Here is a 23383-nt window from a genome sequence, read left to right as displayed (position 1 = left end):
TCTACATTGGAACAGTGTTTATGTATTCACTGAACAACTCCAAAGCTAGGCTGATTATTTGCAAATTTTATAAATAAAAGGTCATGTTCTGTTTGTTGGTCCTATATTACTTTGCATCTGCTGCAGAACAAAATGCCAAATCTAGGAAAACGGATTGCTTGGGTTCACGGACTATAATTTATATTAAGACTATAACTCTGTGTAACCTAAAGCCCAACTCTTCCAATTAAAAAGTTCAGTGGGGTCCCCCACATTGCAAGAGGTGCGCTTTTGTCTAGGAGTAACAGTACAGACACCATTCAAGCGCTCTCCTCCCCTCCCGGAAGCTCCTCCAGTTAAGTTTCTGCATTGTCACATGCAATACACAGCTATTAACCCTGTATTGTAGAATGAAGGAGCTGCAGTGCAATCGCAGCCACATACAAAGGAGGTTGCGAGTGGGGGGGGGGGGGGGTGGATGGGGGACTGGTCAAAGCGCAGGATGGAGCTTGCTGGAGTGTAAAATGTGGTAATTTTTTACTCCTTATTTCAGCATGCTAGACATAACAAGCATTTAACCCTTGCAGTTACAGAGAAACACTCTTATGGATTATAGTGCAATAGGTAAATTTTCTATACTTAGCCTTGCGTTCAGCACAGGAGTTTGATGGCTCATAGTTCATAGTGTACCCATCAGCAATAAATGCAGTTCTAACACTCCCAACACAAAAAGTAAAAAGTCAGTGTGAAACCTCAACAACGAACACTTTACATGGCCTGTCCTATTCAATGTAAATTACTAAGCATTAAGGTTAATAAACTTTAACGTTGTTGTTAACCCACTTTCGGTCATTTACATACTTAGTTCTATATCGTAATACAGTGTCCCCCTGTCTCTGTTTCATTAAAAAAATAGCTCCTTCACCATATTTCACAGCGGCTCCCAGCTCTCATGTAACCAGCTGTTTCTCCTCTCTGCCCGTCTTGCAGAAGCAGCGGGCGGGGCCGAGGTTTCCCCACTGACGTCAGTGGGACGCGAGGAGGAGAGAGGAGACACAACCGGTCACATGATCGTCAGGAGCCACTGTGAGATACAATGAAGGGGGTATTTTTTTAATAAAACAGAGACAGGGTGGCACTCTATTAGGTTACAGATTGGAGTATGTAAACATATATGTTATTCCTGCAGCATGAGGGGGATGGGGCGGCACTGTCTCTAGGTGACACGCTGAGAGGGGAAGAGGGGGTACAGAGGAGACAGACACAGGAGAGCAGGCTACGGCTGACAGAAGGACGCAAACTGACCATGATGTCAGGGGCTCAGCAGCCATGATTATTGTGGTCTGTTTGCATAGGGGAGGGGAGAAACTGGCAGGGTCAGCCAGGTTTTTTAGGTGTTGCAGGGGTCCAAATTATACAGCACAAGCTCTGTGCTGTATAAAATGCTTTAAAGGAACAGAATCTGTGTTTTGTTTTTTTTTTGGGTTAACAAACGCTTAAGCACACTACAAGATACCTGTACATTTGTTGACTTGCATGAACTGCAGAGAGCTCACATCCAGATAGTAACTTCAGTGTTATCTCACTACTGATCACAGGAGCTACCCTCCATAGTGAAGGACCAACACTCAGGCATAAGAAAGGCAGGCCCAAGCAAGACTTCAGGAATGGCGGCCCCTGCTTGCATATAAGGGGGTGAAGTTGTTCTCTGCAGCAATGTAACCAACACTGTGCAATTCCTTCAGCTTGAATCCATAAATCTTAATTGTGAGCCTGCGATGGACAGAATTCATATACAGGAGGGGTAGGCAACCTAAAGAGCCGGAGATCTACCTGAACATGGGAGAAGTCAAAGATTACAGGGCACAGTGTAGCCTCCTCACACCTGATTTAAACCTCGAATTGCTGTACTACCATGTTGTAATTGCGTGTATTGCACAGCAATCATGGATTTAAATCAGGTAGTGAGGAGGCAACATATTGCTACCTCACTACCTGTCAAACACACTCATATCACTTTTCAAAGGTGCAGGATTGCCTGTTGCACTTATAAATGAGCCCTTAGTTGCATTCAGCAGCAGGGCCCTTAGGGCTTGTCACACATAATGTTGGGAGGTGGTAAAACCCTGCGGTTGAGTATTGGTTTTACCACCCCCAATCCCTACCTGTTTGGTGTACACATGCAAAAGCAATTAAGCCCCCTGTTGCTTTTGGTGGGTGCTACTGCCTGCCAAATCGTGACCCATTCAAGTAAATGGGGCCACTCTGCAAGTGCCCCGCAACTGCATGCTTCTGCGGGGTTCAAGGGGTTAAAGCAGGTGGGGAGAAAGCAACAGGTTGCTGACCCCCGATATACAGTTTTGGCCAGGCGTCCACTGTACATGCATGCTTCTTTCCAATTCATTTCTACGAATAGGGGGTCAAACTTATGGAGCAAATATTGGTCTACAGCAGTACAGTTAAAGAAATTAAAATCTAAAATTGTGGCCATGTTTAATCCGATCTACATTCTTGCCTTCCCTTATCAAGAGTGAATGGCTAGGGATAATCAATAAGGAAGCGCCATGGCTCCTGTCACCCACCTATCCCAAAAAGACTCTCCTGCAGCTTCCTCCTCCTGTACCCTTTCTCCTTACAGGATTTGATGGAGTGTGTCGTTGTGTGCCATCTAGTGATTTAAATCAATACTACTCTTGAATGTTCCACAGGTGTGCATCTGTGCCATCTAGTGGTTTCAGTTAATACTACTCACTTGGAACCTCTCAGGTGAATCCTGTGGAAAATTTTCCTAAGGTAGGTCATACAATGGGTCGAATTTCGAAAGAATTTTCTTTCGAAATCTTATCTGATAATTTTCTTTAGAATTTCGCACCATTAGTGGGCTGGAGCAACATGTCAATTTCGCGTGGCCAACTAGTTTGAGTAATTGGGCATGTTGGATTTTTTTTGAATAACGAACGATTTTTTAATCAATGATGCGAAAATCGTACGAAAAATGAAATAAAAAAAAGAAATGCGCATGTGCAAGAAAGGAAAATTCCCGGAAAGAAAAAAAGAGGATTCCCAGCCATGAAAATTCTTTGCTTTAGCAACACTAGGTGAAATTGAAGGCTTGGTTGGCTGAATTTCGAAATCAATGGTGGTACCATTGGATCACTAAAAACGCACAAAAATACTGATTTTCAAAAGAAATTTTTTTCGAGATTCAACCATGTATGGCCAGCCTAAGACCCCTTTCACACTGACAGCGCCTGCTGTTCGCTAAAACGAGCGGCGCTTTAGTGCTTTCCAGCCGCTAGCGGGGCACTTTTAACCCAAAAAAAAAAAAAAAAAAAAAAAAAGGATTAAAAACTCCAATTTTGTGGCGCTTCCAAAGCGCTTTTCAGGCACTTTGAAAGGGCAGCCCATTCATTCCAATGGCAGGGCATTTTGGGAGTGCTAAATACAGTGCTCCAACCCACCCCAAAGATGCTGCTAGCAGGACTTTTTGGAACGTTCCGCAAACACACCGCCGAGTGTGAAAAGTCACAGTGGAATGAACGGGAGATGAACGGGAGAGGCACTTAGCAAAGGCCATTTCCAGAGCTAGAGCACCTGAAAACCACCCCAGTGTGAAAGGGGTCTAAATGTTCTACGAGATAGAGAGAGATATACCACTGAAGAGGGTGAGGTGCATAATAAATTTGTATATTATATCATACATACATACATACATACATACACACACACACACACACACACACACAATTCTGAAACAAAAACATATAAATCAGAAAAAAGTTACAACTGATTAAAAAAATAAAACAATAGATGCAAATAAATAGCAATATACACACACACACACACATATATTACACAAATCGAACTAAAATTCTAGAACTAATGGGTAATTTTCAGATCATATAGACCAGTGTTTTTTTTTTTTTTTTAACTATATGGAATACACGATTAGAAAAAGGAAGACATTGGGAGATGAAGGGTATTTTACGACCCACAGTCTTTGCTTTTTTACAATGCAAATCATGTAGTGCTCTCCGATGTCGGAGTCTACCCTCCATCTCATCTCACGAGTCTCCGTGTCACCTACAATCCTTGATATATGTGTCATTTGAATCCGGGGGACAGATTTAAATACCCCAGGAGGGTGAAAACTGGAGTAATGCAGTAGTTGATTTCGAACAGTGGGCTTTCTATACAAATCACTGATAATGTATCCATTACTAATGCATAAATGGGTATATCAAGAAAAAAATTTGAGGTCTTATTACTATACATATTAAATTTAAAAAAAAAACGGGAATAAGATTGATAATATATTAAACAGCATTAAAGATGCCATGTCGCCCACCCTCACAGCAAAGGCGTCATCTATAAACCTGTACCAGCAGGCAGTTTTTCATGAATGAATCACACTATAGAGGAAAAAAAAAAAAAAAAACGCATTCTCTACCATGTCCATAGATGCATTTGCATATGGGGGGGGGGCCACATTAGAACCCATAGCTGCTCTTTAAGAAGAGATTTTCCTCCAAAACAATTTTTAAAAAGGTAGCCAACGGCATGCCTCAATGCCCAATAAAAAAAAAAAAAAAAAAAAAAAAAAACACCACACACACCACACAAAAAACGAGAAGTAGCCTGGATACATCATTTAGACACTTTGAGCCCAAAAGGATTAAATTCCAATTTATATTGGATTTGTGTAATATATGTGTGTATTTTGATATTTATTTGCATTTTTTAAGTTGTAGTAATTTTTTCTGATTATAGGATTGGTTCAAAATCTAGTGCACAATATATATATTTATTTTTTATTTCTTCTTTTTTGATAACAGGTGACTTTTCCTGGTATCCTCATGATCTGTGGCGAACTCGTTACACTTGATGGTTCTGTCGTTTTAATCATTATGCTCATTTTTACACTCATGATTACTTAGTGAATGCAAAATTAATTAATTGGTTCCAGACGATTGTGAATATATGTAGTGAATTTGTATCTTTATGTCATTTATGTTTTTGGTTTGATGAAGGGCGACATCGTCTTAGGCCAAAACTGTTCCTTACCTTGCATAACATGGAAAGTACAGTGGGGATGGAAAGTATTCAGACCCCCTTAAATTTTTCACTCTTTGTTATATTGCAGCCATTTGTTAAATCATTTAAGTTCATTTTTTTTTCCATTAATGTACACACAGCACCCCATATTGACAGAAAAACACAGAATTGTTGACATTTTTGCAGATTTATTAAAAAAGAAAAACCACATGGTTCTAAGTATTCAGACCCTTTGCTGTGACACTCATTTAACTCAGGTGCTGTCCATTTCCTCTGATCATCCTTAAGATGGTTCTACACCTTCATTTGAGTCCAGCTGTGTTTGATTATACTGATTGGACTTAATTAGGAAAGCCACACACCTGTCTATATAAGACCTTACAGCTCACAGTGCATGTCAGAGCAAATGAGAATCATGAGGTCAAATGAACTGCCTGAAGAGCTCAGAGAATTGTGGCAAGGCACAGATCTGGCCAAGGTTACAAAAAAAATTTCTGCTGCACTTAAGGTTCCTAAGAGCACAGTGGCCTCCATAATCCTTAAATGGAAGACGTTTGGGATGACCAGAACCCTTCCTAGAGCTGGCCGTTTGGCCAAACTGAGCTATCGGGGGAGAAGAGCCTTGGTGAGAGAGGTAAAGAAGAACCCAAAAGATCACTGTGGCTGAGCTCCAGAGATGCAGTCGGGAGATAGGAGAAAGTTGTAGAAAGTCACCCATCACTGCAGCCCTCCACCAGTGAGGGCTTTATGGCAGAGTGGCCAGACAGAAGGCTCTCCTCAGGGCAAGACACATGAAAGCCCGCATGGAGTTTGCTAAAAAAAAAAAAAAAAAAAAAAACCAAACACACACCTGAAGGAATCCAAGATGGTGAGAAATAAGATTCTCTGGTCTGATGAGACCAAGATAGAACTTTTTGGCCTCAATTCTACGCGGTATGTGTGGAGAAAACCAGGCACTGCTCATCACCTGTCCAATACAGTCCCAACAGTGAAGCATGGTGGTGGCAGCATCATGCTGTGAAGGTGTTTTTCAGCTGCAGGGACAGGACGACTGGTTGCAATTGAGGGAAAGATGAATGCGGCCAAGTACAGGGATATCCTGGACGAAAACCTTCTCCAGAGTGCTCAGGACATCAGACTGGGCCTAAATTTTTACCTTCCAACAAGACAATGACTAAGCACACAGCTAAAATAACGAAGGAGTGGCTTCACAACAACTCCGTGACTGTTCTTGAATGGGCCAGCCAGAGCCCTAACTTAAACCCAATTGAGCATCTCTGGAGAGACCTAAAAATGGCTGTCCACCAACGTTTACCATCCAACCTGACAGAACTGGAGAGGATCTGCAAGGAGGAATGGCAGAGGATCCCAAAATCCAGGTGTGAAAAAATTGTTGTATCTTTCTCAAAAAGACTCATGGCTGTACTAGATCAAAAGGGTGCTTCTACTAAATACTGAGCAAAGGGTCTGAATACTTAGGACCATGTGATATTTCAGTTTTTTGTTTTTAATAAATCTGCAAAAACGTCAACAATTCTGTGTTTTTCTGTCAATATGGGGTGCTGTGTGTACATTAATGAGGAAAAAAATGAACTTAAAATGATTTTAGCAAATGGCTGCAATATAACAAAGTGAAAAATTTAAGGGGGTCTGAATACTTTCCATCCCCACTGTATGCAACTCATCAAATAATTCTATTTGTGCAACAATCCATATACACAAACACACACACAGTATCTCACAAAAGTGAATACACCCCTCACATTTTCATAAATATTTTATTATATCTTTTCATGTGACAATACTGAAGAAATTACACTTTGCTACAATGTAAAGTAGCGAGTGTACAGCTTGTATAAATTTGCTGTCCTCTCAAAATAACTCACAGAGCCATTAATGTCTAAACTACTGGCAACAAAAGTGAGTACACCCCTAAGTGAAAATATCCAAATTGGGCCCAAAGTGTCAATATTTTGTGTGGCCACCATTATTTTGCAGCACTGCCTTAACCCTCTTGGGCATGGAGTTCACCAGAGCTTCACAGGTTGCCACTGGAGTCCTCTTCCACTCTTCCATGAAGACATCACGGAGCTGGTGGATGTTAGAGACATTGCGCTCCTCCACCTTCTGTTTAAGGATGCCCCACAGATGTTCAATAGGGTTTAGTTTTGGAGACATGCTTGGCCAGTCCATCACCTTTACCCTCAGTGGTCGTCTTGAAGGTGTGTTTAGGGTCGTTATGTTGGAATACTGCCCTGTGGCCCATTCTCCAAAAGGGAGGGGATCACGCTCAGCTTCAAAATGTCATAGTACATGTTGGCATTCATGGTTCCCTCAATGAACTGTAGCCCCCCAGTGCTGGCAGCACTCATGCAGCCCCAGACCATGACACTCCCACCACCATGCTTAACTGTAGGCAAGACACACTTGTCTTTGTACTCCTCACCTGGTTGCCGCTGCACACGCTTGACACCACCTGAACCAAATAAGTTTATCTTGGTCTCATCAGAACACAGGACATGGTCCCAGTAATCCATGTCCTTAGTCTGCTTGTCTTCAGAAACGGTTTGCGGGCTTTCTTGTGCATCTTTATAAGAGACTTCCTTCTGGGACGACAGCCATTCAGATCAAATTTTTTTTTTTCTAAACAATTCAGACCAAATTTGATGCAGTGTGCGCCGTATGGCCTGAGCACCGACAGGCTGACCCCCCCCCCCCCCAACCTCTGCAGCAATGCTGTCAGTACTCATATGTCTATTTCCCAAAGACAATCTCTGGCTAGGATGCTAAAAACGTGCACTCAACTTCTTTGGTCAACCATGGCGAGGCCTGTTCTGAGTGGAAGCTGTCCTGTTAAACTGCTGTATGGTCTTGGCCACTGTGCTGCAGCTCAGTTTCAGGGTCTTGGCAATCTTCTTATAGCCTAAGCCATCTTGATGTAGAGCAACAATTCTTTTTTTCAGATCCTCAGAGTTCTTTGCCATGAGGTGTCATGTTGAACTTCCAGTGACCAGTATGAGTGAGAGAGCGATAATACCAAATTTAACACACCTGCTCCCCATTCACACCTGAGACCTTGTAACACTAAACGAGTCACATGACACCGGGGAGGGAAAATGACCAATTGGGCCCAATTTGTACATTTTCACTTAGGGGTGTACTCACTTTTGTTGCCAGTGGTTTAGACATTAATGGCTGTGCATTGAGTTATTTTGAGGAGACAGCAAATTTACATGGTTATACAAGCTGTACACTCACTATGTTACATTGCAGCAGAGTCATTTCTTCAGTGTTGTCACATGAAAAGATATAATAAAATATTTACAAAAAATGTGAGGGGTGTACTCACTTTTGTGAGATACTATAATATTTAGAGTATCTCACAAAAGGCAGTACACCCCTCCCACAAAAGGCAGTACACCCCTCAGTGAAAATGTCCAAATTGGGCCCAATTAGCCAATTTCCCTCCACAGTGTCATGTGACTCATTAGTGTTACAAGATCTCAGGTGTGAATGGGGAGCAGGTGTGTTAAGACCCCATTCACACAGGGGCAACACGACTTGCCGGTCGCCTCAGCGAGGCGACCTGCAAACGAATGGCCAGGCGACTTGCAAAACGACTTCTGCATAGAAGTCTATGCAAGTCGCCCCAAGTCGCCCCCGAAGTCGTACAGGAACCTTTTTCTAAGTCGGAGCGACTTGCGTCGCTCCCCTTAGAACGGCTCCATAGTACAGAACGGGAGGCGACTTGTCAGGCGACTAGGTCGCCTGACAAGTCGTCCCTGTGTGAATGGGGTCTAAGTTTGGTGTTATTGCTCTCACTCTCTCATGCTGGTCACTGGAAGTTCAACATGGCACCTCATGGCAAAGAACTCTCTGAGGATCTGAAAAAAGAATTGTTGCTCTACATAAAGATGGCCTAGGCTATAAGATTGGCAAGACCCTGAAACTGAGCTGCAGCATGGTGGCCAAGACCATACAGCGGTTTAACAGGACAGGTTCCACTCAGAACAGGCCTCGCCATGGTCGACCAAAGAAGTTGAGTGCACATACTCAGCGTCATATCGAGAGGTTGTCTTTTGGAAATAGACGTATGAATGCTGACAGCATTGCTGCAGAGGTTGGGGGGGGGGGGGGGGTCAGCCTGTCAGTGCTCAGACCATACATTTTAGACATTAATGGCTGTGTGTTGAGTTATTTTGAGGGGACAGCAAATTTACACTGTTATACAAGCTGTACACTCACTACTTTACATTGTAGCAAAGTGTAATTTCTTCAGTGTTCTCACATGAAAAGATATAATAAAATATTTACAAAAATGTGACAGGTGTACTCACTTTTGGAGAAATTATATAATACATAATATATATACAGTGGGGCAAAAAAGTATTTAGTCAGCCACCAATTGTGCAAGTTCTCCCACTTAAAAAGATGAGAGAGGCCTGTAATTGTCATCATAGGTATACCTCAAATATGAGAGACAAAATGTGGAAACAAATCCAGACAATCACATTGTCTGATTTTTGAAAGAATTTATTTGCAAATTATGGTGGAAAATAAGTATTTGGTCACCTACAAACAAGCAAGATTTCTGGCTCTCACAGACCTGTATCTTCTTCTTTAAGAGGCTCCTCTGTCCTCCACTCATTACCTGTATTAATGACACCTGTTTGAACTTGTTATCAGTATAAAAGACACCTGTCCACAACCTCAAACAGTCACACTCCAAACTCCACTATGGTGAAGACCAAAGAGCTGTCGAAGGACACCAGAAACAAAATTGTAGACCTGCACCAGGCTGGGAAGACTGAATATGCAATAGGCAAGCAGCTTGGTGTGAAGAAATCAACTGTGGGAGCAATAATTAGAAAATGGAAGACATAAAAGACCACTGATAATCTCCCTTGATGCTTATGAGCATCCTAACATTTTGGCATAACATAGCATAATATAGTGAGTACCCTTAACACTCATAGTATGGTTACGCAAAGAAATTACAGTTACACTGCTTTTGAGTTGAAGTCTAGGCAGATATAAAAGACATACTATATATACACAACTCTGTAAATATTAAAGTGGATGTAAACCCAATGTCATTCTTTCTAAACTACTGCCATAGGGCCATAGGGGTTATTTATAAGGATATACATGCCTCCTGCATATATCTTTACCTGCCAAATGTCTCCCCTCTGTCTGTTATTAGACCCGAAAAACTGCATATTCTGTGGGTGGGTCTGTTGTCTGGAGCTCGGTGGGTGGAGTCGTGATGTCAGTAGACTCCCCGCCCACCTCTACACTTCCCTTGTCAATATGCATTTTTTCCTGTGTATTTCTAACACTGAACTTCTGCTATGATCTCTACCATCCAGTAAAAAGACAGGAAAGTACCCACATGACTTCAGCATGCCAAATCATGCTGAGGTGTGGAACAGCCAATCCTTGCAGAGCTGCTGAAGAAAGGAGTGGGGGGAGGGAATTAAATAATGCATGTCTTAGGCTAGTGCATGAGATATGTAAATCACCTGTCACTCACAGCAAGGGGAGGATTTGACAATGTTTTTCTCTGTTTGTCAAGATTTCTCTCACTGAACAATAGAAGAGGATTGCTCAGAGCTGGATTAACTATTTGTGGCAAGACTGGGCTCAAATGATAGGAAATCCTATCCTCTACATTATGACATCAGGAAAAAAAAAAATTCGGGCTTACATCCCCTAATACATAATAATGTGATGATTAATGATATCCCTCTCCAAAAGGAATTCACTACAGAGCTATGGATCCTGCTCTAGTAATGACGACGTGCTGACCTTAGATAGCTAGAATGTGGGGGTGCAGAGGCTGCGGAGACCAGAGTAAGGCTTTAATGGTCCTGTATTCTCTTTTTCATTCAATTGTTTCCTACTGCATTTCTCTGCCTGCTTACAATGTTCTCTGAGTTCCTGAACCTCTCCTTTTTCCCTCATTTCCATTTGTTTGGAATGAGAATATTCCATGCATTTTACACACTCCATAGTCACACTTAGAAGCAAGCCGGTGACAGTGGCTATGTTCCTACATACAGTGGGACCATGGAGGATGAACATAGCCACCCTCTAACAGGAAGCCGCTCACATCAGCAAAAAAAAGGTACTTTTTTGAGGTTAGGAATTTATACTTGAGTAGATTCTTTTAACCAGGAGTTTAGTGAAACCCTAAATATATCTTTTAAATGCAAGCACCTAAATTTAAACTTGTACCAACTGTTTGTGGTGCCTGTACATCAAGGCTGAGACGTGAGAGGAAGAAGCAGTACAAGAAGCCAATTTGTTCCAGTGCTGACAAGAAGAACACTGATAGGAAGAGAAGGCAGAGTGTCAAAAAGATGAGCTCATCATTGTACAGCTTCTCCTTTCACTGTCCAACAATAGTCTTGGGTAGGTCCAGGATGGCCTGGGCTCAGGATGCGGACAATCAGAGAGAGAGGACATCTAGTAGCAGAAAAAAAATAAATAAAAAAAGGTCGTGTTTTTTTTAATATTTAAACGGCTATTTGTTTTTAGCATAGCTCTCAGACTAGTCAGTATTATCCTTTAAATCCATCAGGTGATGCTGAACACAAAATTGAGCAAATCATCCCAAAATCTAAAAGCCAGCAACAATACATTTGTACGTGACCTATACAACTGCCTTACAGTGCTTTCTGTACCATGGCACTATCCCATTTACTTTACATCACAGCAGCGTAAGAATATGTTATATTATGCCATGTGTGTTTACTAATAGCAGTTTGATATTTTTTTTCCATGCATAACAAAAAATATGATTTTTTAATTTTTTTTTTTTTTTAAATAATTCTGAGTTTTTTTTTTTTTTTTTTTTTTTTACTTGTTCATGCAAAACAGTGAAATACACAATTGAACGAAAACACAGAAAAAAAAAATTTCATATGAGCAATTTAAAATGTATATTTGGGGGAAAATGCTACAGTTAGAGAAGATGTTAAATAGAAAATACTTTCTTTCAGGACAAAGTAACAGGTCCTCTTACAAGAACAATCTCCACCACCACTTTCACATACCCCCTAGGTAAATATCCCCCACAGACCCCGACAACCATGGCCAGGGTTGTCGGGAAGAGGCCCTTGTCCCCATCAACATGGGGACAAAGGCCCTCACTCATCCCCTACCTTTCCTTACCTGCCAGGCTGCATGCTTGGAAAAGGGTCTGCTATAGATTTTGGGAGGGGACCCCATGCCATTTTCTTTATTTCACTTTTGTTTTTTTACATTCAGCTGTCAGCGGAGAAGCCCACTGACAGCTGAGGACTCAATGGACGCGGCGGCCAGCTTTCTGGCCCTCTCCTTAGCAACCAGCTATATACAGTGTAAAAAAAAAAAAAAAAAAAAAAACACCATGCGGTACTTGCATTTTGAATGCGGGTCTATTAAAGTCTATTACATTCAAAATGCAGCATTTTGCTGGAAAAAAGTCCCCGACCCTTTCCAAAAAACGCAGAGGCACAAAAATGCATTGATGTGCACATGTTGCATAGGAACCCATGTAAAAAAAACGCATTAGTGTGAATCGAAGCCTCAGGATGTAGCATTTTTTCTTTAATAGAGGTCTTTTTTTACATGGGGGCTCTGCTAAACAACAACTCGCATTTTAGATCTACTTGATTTGCAAACATGTGATCAATCAAAAAATAAAACAAATTAAATCATAAAAGTCTTGATTATAGAACTGTCAATCGTCTCTTCAATAGTTCTTTCTATGCTTCGCTCACCCACATTGCTGTGCATGCATTCACTTTATACACCACAATTCTGCCCTTCACCGGATGTACTCACACCTGACAGCTTTGACCCCCAACTGAATGCAAGTTCAAAAGAAGCGCGTGTCCCCCCTTTAGAAGGGTCCTCAAATACTCCTCAGCTCCTACTAGAAACCTTAAGGCTCCGTTCTCATTAGTGCATCTCCAAAGTCGCACGATTTCCATTCGTATTTGATCCAACTTTACATTCTATGGATCAGTCACATTAAAAGTAGCACCAAAGTAGTGCAGGCACCCATTTAAAGTAGCTGGAACTTTAAAGGCCCCTTTCACACTACTGCAACTTCAAAAACGCGCGGTTTTACAGTGATTTTGCAGCCGTGGTTTCAGGGAGACTTTAAGGTCTATGGACCTCAACTCGCATCAAAGTCGGACCAAAGTTGTGCAGGGACTACTTTGAAGTCAACTTGAAGTCGTACTAATATGAATGGTAGTCATTGGAAATCATGGTGTGAAAAGGGGCCTAAGTCAGACTAATTTGAACGGATGCCATTGAAAAAAAAAGTGGGATTCAATTCGTCATGCGACTTTGATGTCTAAAGTCACATGACAAATTGCACAAGTGTGAGTGGAGCTTTAGCTGGATACACTCCTTTGCAGTAAGGTTTTCCTCCTCATCCAACTAAGCAGACACTGTCCCCTGTAGGAAGCTGTATTCAGAACGCTGTGCGAGGGACGAGGTTTGGATGACATTACCATGCATGGCGTTCTTAATACAGCTTCCTATGTAACTATACTACATGTTGGTTTGTTTAAATGCTATACTGCTGCATATGCTTATGATTGTGTGGTGTGACTTAGCATATGCGCAACGTGAGTGGTTTTAAATCTGGGATTGGAATAAATGCGATTTTAAAAAGGTATTGAGTGCTTTTCTTATGAGGTTGGCTGGAGTCTTAAAGGGACAGTGTCTGGTAAATTGGATAAGTGTATCCAGCTTAAAGAGGAGCGCCAGTCTCCTCCCAAAAAATTAAACGTCAAATACTACTGAGGCGATTCCTTAATCGGCTTTGGATGCAAGAGCCGGCAAGGGCAACTGGCAGTTAAGCCTTCTGGCATCACAGTCAGTTTCCTACTGAGCGAGCCGTGTTGCACTTTGTGAACACACAGAAAGTCTTCTGTGTGTTCCAGAAAAAAGGTGGGGTGGAGGGGAAACATCCATATAGATCACAACGGCAATCTGACACGGAAGTGAGAGCGGGTACCTGTCAACTACTGGCCCGCCCCCAGAAAAAAGTGCCAAATGTGGCAGTGGAGAAGGGGGGGGGGGGATGCAAACAAGCAGAACGTCACCTTTTGGGTGAAGTTACGCTTTAAAGATTCCAGTAGGAGCTGAGGAATATATGAGGACCCTATAAAAGGGGATACAAGCTTTTTGAGCTTACATTCAGTTGGGGGTGCAAGCTGTCAGGTGAGAGTACATCGGTGAAGATGTGGATATTTCTTTAGTAGAGACATTATGAATTTGATTTTTTTCATTCGATGATGGTTTGATTGTTGGCTCACAAATTTTGGTAATTTCATTTTTATATATATGTATATATGAATAATGGAATATTTGTTTGATAGTAAGATAAGGATTTTACACTGGAGGACAAATGACACCACACCTTAATCAATTTTCAGTGAACACATATGAGAGTGGTTGTAGGTGGGTCTGTTTAGGCCACCCATAAACAAGTTAGAATCTCGTCCAGTTCAACAGGAATCGGCCGAGATTCAAACCATGTATGGGAAGGCTGAATGTACTAAGATGATTGATCTATCAATTTGGGTAGAACCAGCCTGCCAGATTTTACTTGCGATTATCGCTAGCGGCTGCTATAGTCGCTAGCCATCACTGTCTTCTCCCAGTGGGGACGGCTTCCCCCACCAGAAGACAATGTCTAGGCAGGAGCGATTCCCCTGTCAGCACGGTCTATGTTTATGGGGGTATCGTGACTCACTTTCTTTCCTGCAACCAAAGAAATTTGCACTGTCTAAGGCTGGCCCTAGAGGTTTTAAAATAAGAACATATCAGCATGGCACCTCACAAGACCCACGTTTTCAACTTTTTTTATTTTACAGTTTTGGATAAGTTTTTTTTTTTTTTTTAAATATATAAATCTTTATTATTTTTATAGAACAAAAATTACAAAATAGGGAAAGAATTAAAAAAAAAAAAAAAAAAAAAAAAAAGGGGGGGGGGGGGGGGGAGCACACATGAAATTATACACATTAAGAAAAAAAAAAGGGTTTAAGGGTATACACAAAGTGCAAGGTGACAAAGATCTGCAGCGCAACATATACATAGTTGGAAACCAGCATATAATAATGGCATCACTCCATACATTCAGAAACACAAATAAAATGCAATGAATGCACCCAAGGATAAGGTGAGCTCAAAAAGTGGACCGGGTGACAAATCAGGATACAAGAAAGTACTGTAGAAAACAGAAGCTCCCCAAATGCTCATATCATAACTTTACAGAAATGGGGCCACAATGAGGGCAAGCAAAGTTACCATGACATGCCCAGAGTAGGCTACAAAGCGTCTGTTGCGCCCGCATCAGGCACCCAGACAGCCAAAAGAGCAAGAAAAGGACAGATATGAACCAAACGAAAAAAAAAAAAAAAAAAAAAAACACACCCTTAAAACGCAGGTAGGAGCAGGACACAGATCAACATTAGGAAGACTAAACCCAGGTGATAAGGTCAACTTAGTATACATATGACAGGTAACAAACAAGAGTACCCATCAACTGGTCACATAGCAGGTTGTGGTATAAAGGCGCCTGATGGAGGGTGCCACGCCAGGAGGGGAGGTGAAGGGAGGGAAAGAGACTCTAGGTCACTCTTTGCCTGGAACTATAATGAATGGAGGCCGCCCAAATAGAGTAAAACCATTTGTATGTATCTTTACATTTGGCTATCCATTCCTTAGCCTCCATTATATCAGTGACCAACCTCACCCAGTGAGATCTACCAGCAATCTGAGGTTTCTTCCAGTGTATCAGAATTAAACACCAAGCTGTGTTGCAGCGGTGGGGCAATACACACTTCCTATAATTGGTGAGGGATGAAAGGAACATGCAATGGAAAATTAATTAATTTGGGCTCTAATATCGGACTATAATGAATGTAGAAAAGAGCCACGTTGGCCACAGTGCCTCCAACAGGCATCAAACTTCGAGGGGTAGATCACTAATTTAGAGGGCACCCTTTTTTGCATACGTTATTACTTTTGGATAAAATAAGGAAGGCTTTAAAACCCATGGCAGAATTTTTGCCAATGTGGAGATTTCCACTTACTTCCCATTCTACAGACACAACGAAAAGTAAGAAGGAAGCCATCCAATTTTCTCTCTATTCCTATTGCTGTGACAACCCTTACTTTTCATCTCACTGACCATGGTCACCAGGACAAGCAGAAATAGGAATCACCTAGGTCCCTTTCACATGAAGGGTCCTACAGGTCCACCTGTCAGTTTTTTTAGGCAAACCTGATCGAACCCTCCATTTACTCTTATAGACCCGCAGGTGTAAACCTTCTCCTTTTTGTTTTTAGTGGACTGGATCGGATTGGAGGTAGGTGGGTGTAATACAGACTGCTAAAAACAAACTGTAGGAGATCCATTCCCCTCCATCTAGGCAGATGAAATCTGAGGACAGTGGGGTCTTAGACAGCAGAGTCCTTTGCACCAAACTGTCCATAAAGTAGAGTGGGCTCGGTCTGTGTCCGTTCTGCATAAACTGAGTGGACATGGACCTATCATCTGCCCGCTCTACTCTGATAAGCAGGGGATCAACGGACAGATCCCCTGCTGATCTAATCGGAAACCATCCCACGTGAAACGAAATTAAGTTATGAAACCGCTAAAGAACAGTAGTTCTGCTGCACCTCAATTGTCAAAACTGACATCAGGTTGTAGGAACAGATGGAAAAAGCTGGGGTGCAATGCAAAGTATTATTTTTGTTTCTGTGCATTTTTCTTTTTTACCTCATGCTTTTAATTTGCACTGCAGTACAACAGAACATACCACGGAAAAAAAATATTTTATATCCTTTTTTTTTTCCCCAGGACAACTAAAGCCATAGGACATAAGTCACGAGTCCTTGCGTTGAATCTGCATTGAACAACCCAGCCCAACAAGCTCTTAGCAGGAAATGTTACAACTTTGTCAGGAGCACTGACAGTACTAAAAACACTGTTAAATGTTTGTAATGATGTTAGTGTCCTTCTGGTGGCAACCACAACCCTAATTTCTTGTTCTGGTGTCAAAAATATAAATAGTAAGGGAAAATTTAGAGTGGTGATGGGTTAGAACCATTATAATGCCCCATACACGCGATAGAATTTTCCAACAGAAAACGTTTGATAGGAGCTTGTTGTCAGAAATTCCAACCGTGTGTAGGCTCCATCGGACATTTTCCATCGGAATTGAGAGCTGGTTCTCAAATTTTCCGTCAAAATCCGTCGGAAATTCTGATCGTGTGTACACAATTCCGATGCACAAAGTTCCACGCATGCTCGGAATCAAGCAGAAGAGCAGCACTGGCTATTGAACTTCATTTTTCTTGGCTCGTCGTACGTGTTGTACGTCACCGCGTTCTTAACTTTCGGAATTTCCGACCAACTTTGTGTGACCGTGTGTATGCAAGACAAGTTTGAGCCAACATCCGTCGGAAAAAAAACATGGATTTTGTTGTCGGAAAATCCTATCGTGTGTACAGTGCATTAGAGTAAATCTGGGCAATGCAGTAAACACCTATCAAATTGTCCTAACCACCAACATTGCCAGGAATAAGAGAGCGAGAATAAATCAATTTTAAACCCTTGATGCTGACCTCACACAAATATGTGGCCCCACTAGACTGGGCTTTTTTTTCAGTGAGGCCGCATATTTGGGTCTCTCTTTGTGCTGACATGCCACATAGCACGCTCCCAGCACAGAGATCGGGGTCTCGCCAAGAGCCCTGGGCCTCGTACTAACGATCGGGACCCAGAACACCCAATTCCAGGTCAACTGATCGCTGTGATAGCCTCTGATTGGCTACCACAGTGATCAGTCACTGTGAAGCCTACCCCCCCATGTTTTCTCTCTGTGTGAATTGAGGAGAGAGATACATCGTATCTCTCTCGTTCCTCGCAGAGAGAATAAATAGATTAAAAAAATACATAGATCAATGTTTGATCTAGGTCAGTGCCAGGATTAGTGTTTGGGTCAAAAGTCAGGTTCAGTTTTTTTTTTTTTTTGGACAGGATACAAACAACAACATACACATATGTGGTATCAATGTGATCATCAGGAGCAGGAGAATTTATTTTGGGTTGTTCTTTGGTGGATGGTTATGGTAGTAGCAAGAAATATACAGCTAAATTTAATTTTTTTTTTTTACACTATTTTGAGACAGTTTTCCTATAATAATAATAATAATAATAATAATAATAAAAAAAAAAAAAAAAATCAGGGAGATATTCATTACCATTTACCACCAAATGAAAGCCCAATATTTGCGGTATAATCCACCTGGATGCACAAAGTAGCTGTGATGATATGTGTGGTTTTACGAACACATGTTAAAGTTGAAAAATTGTGCTTAGGCATTAAGATTTGTTTTACCCTTAGGCATGAAGGGGTTAAAGTTGCCACCAGAAAAGGAATATGTTTCAGTAGGAACAACTGTTTCTATGACAACTCTCTAAGAGGGGATTTTCCTTTCATATTGGAAAGATACCCTCCAACTTTATGCCCAGTCTACATGAAAGGAAGTGAAGAGAAATCTCCCTAATGAGACACAGGTGGCAAAAAATAAAAAATAAAAAATTGAATCCTCTACTCCAACCAAAATGAAAGAATAGGTTTTGGCTTTAGATCTACTTTTAAGCATAAATTCTCCATTAGCAGTGCGTTACATCTGTATTTAAGGTTTAACATCTTACTATTAAACACTCCCTCTCCCTGTACCAGGGGGAAGGGGATCCTTTCCCCACAATCACTGTCACACACAGGCACTGTGATCTACCCGTATAATGCTGCCTGTTTCCAGGTTATGGGCATGCGCGCACACACCCTTGCCCGCCTATTCACCTGTGATTTGTCACAGCAGGAGTTTGACAGCAGATCCCGGCCTATGATTCATGGCTGGGACCTGCTGATTGGCTGTGCCGCATCACAGCCCAGAGCCCTGTGTCAATAATCAACACAGGTCTCTGTACAGAGGGAACCATCGTTTTCTTTCTTTTTCCAACAAGTCGATCAGTAGTAAAGAGCAGCACGCATTACACATTGTTAGGTGCACAATTAACACCTTCACAGCCAGTGTAAATTATTAGCACCAATCACTGGAGATGTCAGTTATTCAGTTCCCCTCAAGTGTCAGCTCTCCCGTCACACTTTCACAGTCCCATTTATATGTATATCGCAAACAAAAAATTAAATACCCAGTGATGATCAAATACCACCAAATGAACGCTCTATTTGTGTACAAAAAAAAAAAGAGCATACAAATTTCATTTGGGTACAGCATTGCATGACTGCACGATTACCTGTTAAAGTAGCACAGTGTTAAATAGCAAAAAATTGCCTGGTCATAAAGAGGCTAAACTCTTCTGGAGCCTAAAGTGGAGCTCCACCCTAGAGGGGAAGCTCTGCTTGTTTGTCTCCTACCCCCCCCCCCCCCCACACACACACACATACACACACACACACACTTTGCACCTTTTGGGGGGAGTGGGCATCTGCTTTTGACAGGTTCGGTCTCCCCCTCCTCCTTCACCCGCAGTCGGCCTATTCACAGAGCGCAGCGTGCATGCACAATAGGGAGCCTTGCGGCTTCACTGCCGGTTTCCCGTAGTGGAGATGGTGGCGGCAGCACCCGATAGTTGATTTAAAAATCGGCTCGAGTGAGGACACCGCTGGATTCCGGGACAGGTTAGTGTCCTAATATTAAAAAAAGTCAGCAACTATTTGTGGCTGCTGACTTAAAGCGGAGTTCCAACCTATTTTTCCACTTTGGTCCCAGGCACTACTTACTCCTCTGCCATCAATGTTTGGGAACTTTATATATTTTTTTTTTTCCCAATGTTTAAATATCTTTAGGCTTCTAAAGCATTGCACTTCTGTATTACCTTGCCTCGGCGAGGTACGTCATATCCTCCTGCTCGTTGGCTCCTGGGATATATATGTGTCATCAATCCCAGCAGTCAACAGGCATCCTCTGCGCTGCGCTGAGTGTGCCTCGCTTTCTTCACACTGTGCAGGCGCGAGATCGGGAGGTGCATACTAAGTAGCCAGCGTCGCCGTATCCCGGAAGAAAGTCCGACCGGGCTTCAGATGCCCACACTGATGATGGATGCCTATAGAATCGAGAGGAGAGAGTGAGTCACATTGCATTCACAAGGAACACAAACGATAGCACACGAAGCTTAAGCCAATTTCTACGGCATAAGCTACGACTCTCATGTGGTGCAAAAAATTCGCAGGAATCTGTAAATGAAGAAACTACAAGTCTCAGCTGCTGCTGCAACACACGGCTTGAAGCTCTCAATGGACTGCAAGGGTGCTGATGAGCACCCTCATAGTCCATGCACTTCTCCTCCAGCTTTTTACCTGAAAGCCTATACTGAGGTATGGCAGAAAGCTGGAGAGAGTCTACAGGAACCAGACACTGCACACTTGATCCACTGATTGCACATGCAATGCTCTGCAGGCTCCTGAGAGAAAAAAATTAAATGTACATTTTTTTTTTTTTTTACCTGCAAAACCATGTTAATGTTCTTTTTTTAAAAAAAAAAAAAAAAAAAAAAGTCAACTTAGCATTTAAGCAATTGCTGCACAATTAACCACTTGCTGACCGTATAACTTACATATACGGTGGCAAGGTGGAACTGCTGCACCGGATCATGTACCTAGCACGTGATCCGACACTTCCGGGTAGGGAGTATGTACGTGCGCCGGCCCGTTGCCGCTGTGATTATACACAGCGGGAGCTGATCTGCAGGTACCACAGACTCGATGTCCGCCGCCACCTGCCAATCATCCAGCATAGAGGCAGAACGGCAGTCTGCCTAGGTAAACAAGGCAGATTGTTGTTCTGACAGGAGGGAAGGCAAAGATCCTGTATCTCCGTAAAGTAGGACATGGATTCATGTCTTCCTGTAGTAAAAGCACCTCCCTATAGTACACTAAAACACAGTTAACCTTTTGATTGCCCGTTACCCCCTTCTCAGACAGTGCCATTGGTACAGTGACGGTGCATATTTTCTGTCTGACAGTCCGCCGCAATATTGCAGTCCCACTATAAGTCGCTGATTACCGCCATTACTAGTAAAAAAAAAAAATTATATACACACACACATAATTATATATATATATATATATATATATATTTTTTTTTTTTTTTTTTTTTAAATATCCCATATTTGTATACGCTATAACTTTTGAGCCAATAAATATATGCTTATTGGGATTTTTTTTAACAAAAATATGTAGCATAATACATATTGGCTTAAACTGATGAAGAAATTGGCCTAAATTGATGAAAAAAAAAAAAAAAAAACTGATTTTTTCTTCAACTTTTTTATTTGCTATATTTTATAGTAGAAAGAGATAATGTTTTTTTTTTTTTTTTCAAAATTTTTTTTTTTTTTTTTTGCTTAAAGCGAAAAAAAAAAAAAAAAAAAAAATCAGCAGAAGTGATTAAATAACATCAAAATAAAGCTCTAATTGTGGGGAAAAAAAATATTTGAGTACAGTGTTGCATGACTGCACAATTGTCAGTTAAGGTAACGCAGTGCATGCAAAAAATTGCATGGTCATGAAGGTGGGGGGGGGACATTAAGCCTATTTACTCCCCCCCCCCCCCCCGTACAGAATTCCATGATTTGTAAACAACTTTGGAATTCTTTATAGAACAGACAAATTTAGTATATAAAAAAGCGGAAAAAAAATAATAAAATCTGCAGAACCGCCTGACCTCAAACAATCCACAGAAGGTGATGTGTGAGATCAAGTGGCTAACAAGTTTACAACTGTCATCCTTCAGCTGACCTCTGACCCCCTCTGATTGTCCCAGCAATGGCAGTTCCCAGCTTTCTACCTTGAAAAGTTCCAGAGTAGATTATCTTAAACCGCATATTCTAATTCTGATAAAACAGAGCTCTTAGTTAGAATATATGCTTAAGATCTAACAAACTTGCCAAACTGGTAGTGATGAAATCATTCCAAAACTAGATTACCAGTAGCGGATATACCAATGATACCTGTGGTGCCGATTTCCATTCATGGAGGTCAGTGTCTTGCTGTCCTGAATCTGCGGAGCCCAGTCTGGGGTGGGGAGAAGGGCTGGAAGAGCCTTGCTCCACTGGCCTTTCTGGCGTGTGGCTTTTGATTGGTCCCCTGGCACTTAGGGAAATCTGCCTACTCAAGCTGGTTCCCAGAATCTACACAAAATGGCACTCCTGCTCTAAAACACAGGCACTGGAAAAAAAAAATAGCTGATTGGCTACACAGTAGTTTGGAAATCTCTCTTCTGATTGGCTGGTGTATCCTAGTCTTCACCCGGAATTGATGTGAGGTCCTCTGATTGGTTGACTTTTAGTCACACCTGTACTCCAAGATGAAAGGTGTAAGGTGCAGCAATTGGCTGGAATTAGGGTGTGGTGGGGGTAGGAGAAGGTCTAGCAGCTGACTGGCCCGTTGCCTTGGAGATGGCTGAGTCACCTCCTGGTCCTCATCTCTCCCCAGCTGTTCTGTGACAGGAATGTCGGTCGTTGATTGGCTATCCGGTGATCCCGCCCCCGGCTTCTCGCTCCTGCACTCCCCCAGGCTATTGGTAGATAGTTTTACCAGTTCGCGATTTCAACCAGCTGTGGCAATTAGGTGTCTGGATGAAAGTCGGGCCGTGATTGGCTGCTCTTCCCCTCCACCACCTGAGCGGAGTAAGAGGAGCCGAGCTGTGATTGGCCGTCACTTGCAGATGGCGGTCCTGTATCGGAGAGTGAAGACGTCGCCCACGGAAGCCTGTGAAGGACCCGCTCTGGTTCCACGTCAGCTCGTGCTTTTCACTTCACTGTCGGTGATGGAACACAAGCCGCCGGCAGCGCCTGGTCCTCCAGCTTCCTTCACAACTGAGGAGGAGTTAGACCCTGACGGTTCCCACCCCCAAACCCCCTCCCCCGGAAACCGGACATAGCGTCAAAAAAAAAGAACACCCTCTTCGCTGCATTTTTTACCACACCGGTACCAAAGAGTCTACCATGCGTCACTTCCGGCTACAGAAAACTTGGGAGGCGTGTATCCAATACACTACGCCAACCGCTCCACATGCCCGCCCTCTAGCGTCACGGACGAGCTGCGCGTGCACAACAGGCCCGTCTACTAGGAGTTGCGCATGTGCGAGATTAGCCGAGTCTCTGGTTAGGCCAGTGTGTGTCTGAGAAGAGCGTTACTCCAGCACAAGAAGAGTTCTCTATTCCCACTATTTACATTTTACATGGGGCAAAACCCTTCTTATTTCTCCCAGAGACAGATGGTCTTCCTGTTCTAGAGAC

General features: G+C 42.3%; 1 protein-coding gene across 1 annotated transcript in view; it reads right to left on the bottom strand.

Annotated features, from left to right (window-relative positions):
• The window catches only part of LOC141128354 (protein argonaute-3), a 259236-nt gene extending 236227 nt beyond the window's left edge, over positions 1–23009 (bottom strand). Inside the window, exon 1 of the mRNA XM_073615598.1 lies at positions 22094–23009. Coding sequence (XP_073471699.1) covers positions 22094–22112 — 19 coding nt within the window. The 5' untranslated portion in view covers positions 22113–23009. The remainder of the gene's footprint in view (positions 1–22093) is intronic.
• Positions 23010–23383: the final 374 nt, after the last annotated feature.

The sequence above is a fragment of the Aquarana catesbeiana genome, linkage group LG02 (genome assembly GCF_042186555.1).
Source record: "Aquarana catesbeiana isolate 2022-GZ linkage group LG02, ASM4218655v1, whole genome shotgun sequence".
NCBI classification, from domain to species: Eukaryota; Metazoa; Chordata; class Amphibia; order Anura; family Ranidae; genus Aquarana; species Aquarana catesbeiana.
This window is presented reverse-complemented; position numbering and strand designations above follow the sequence as displayed.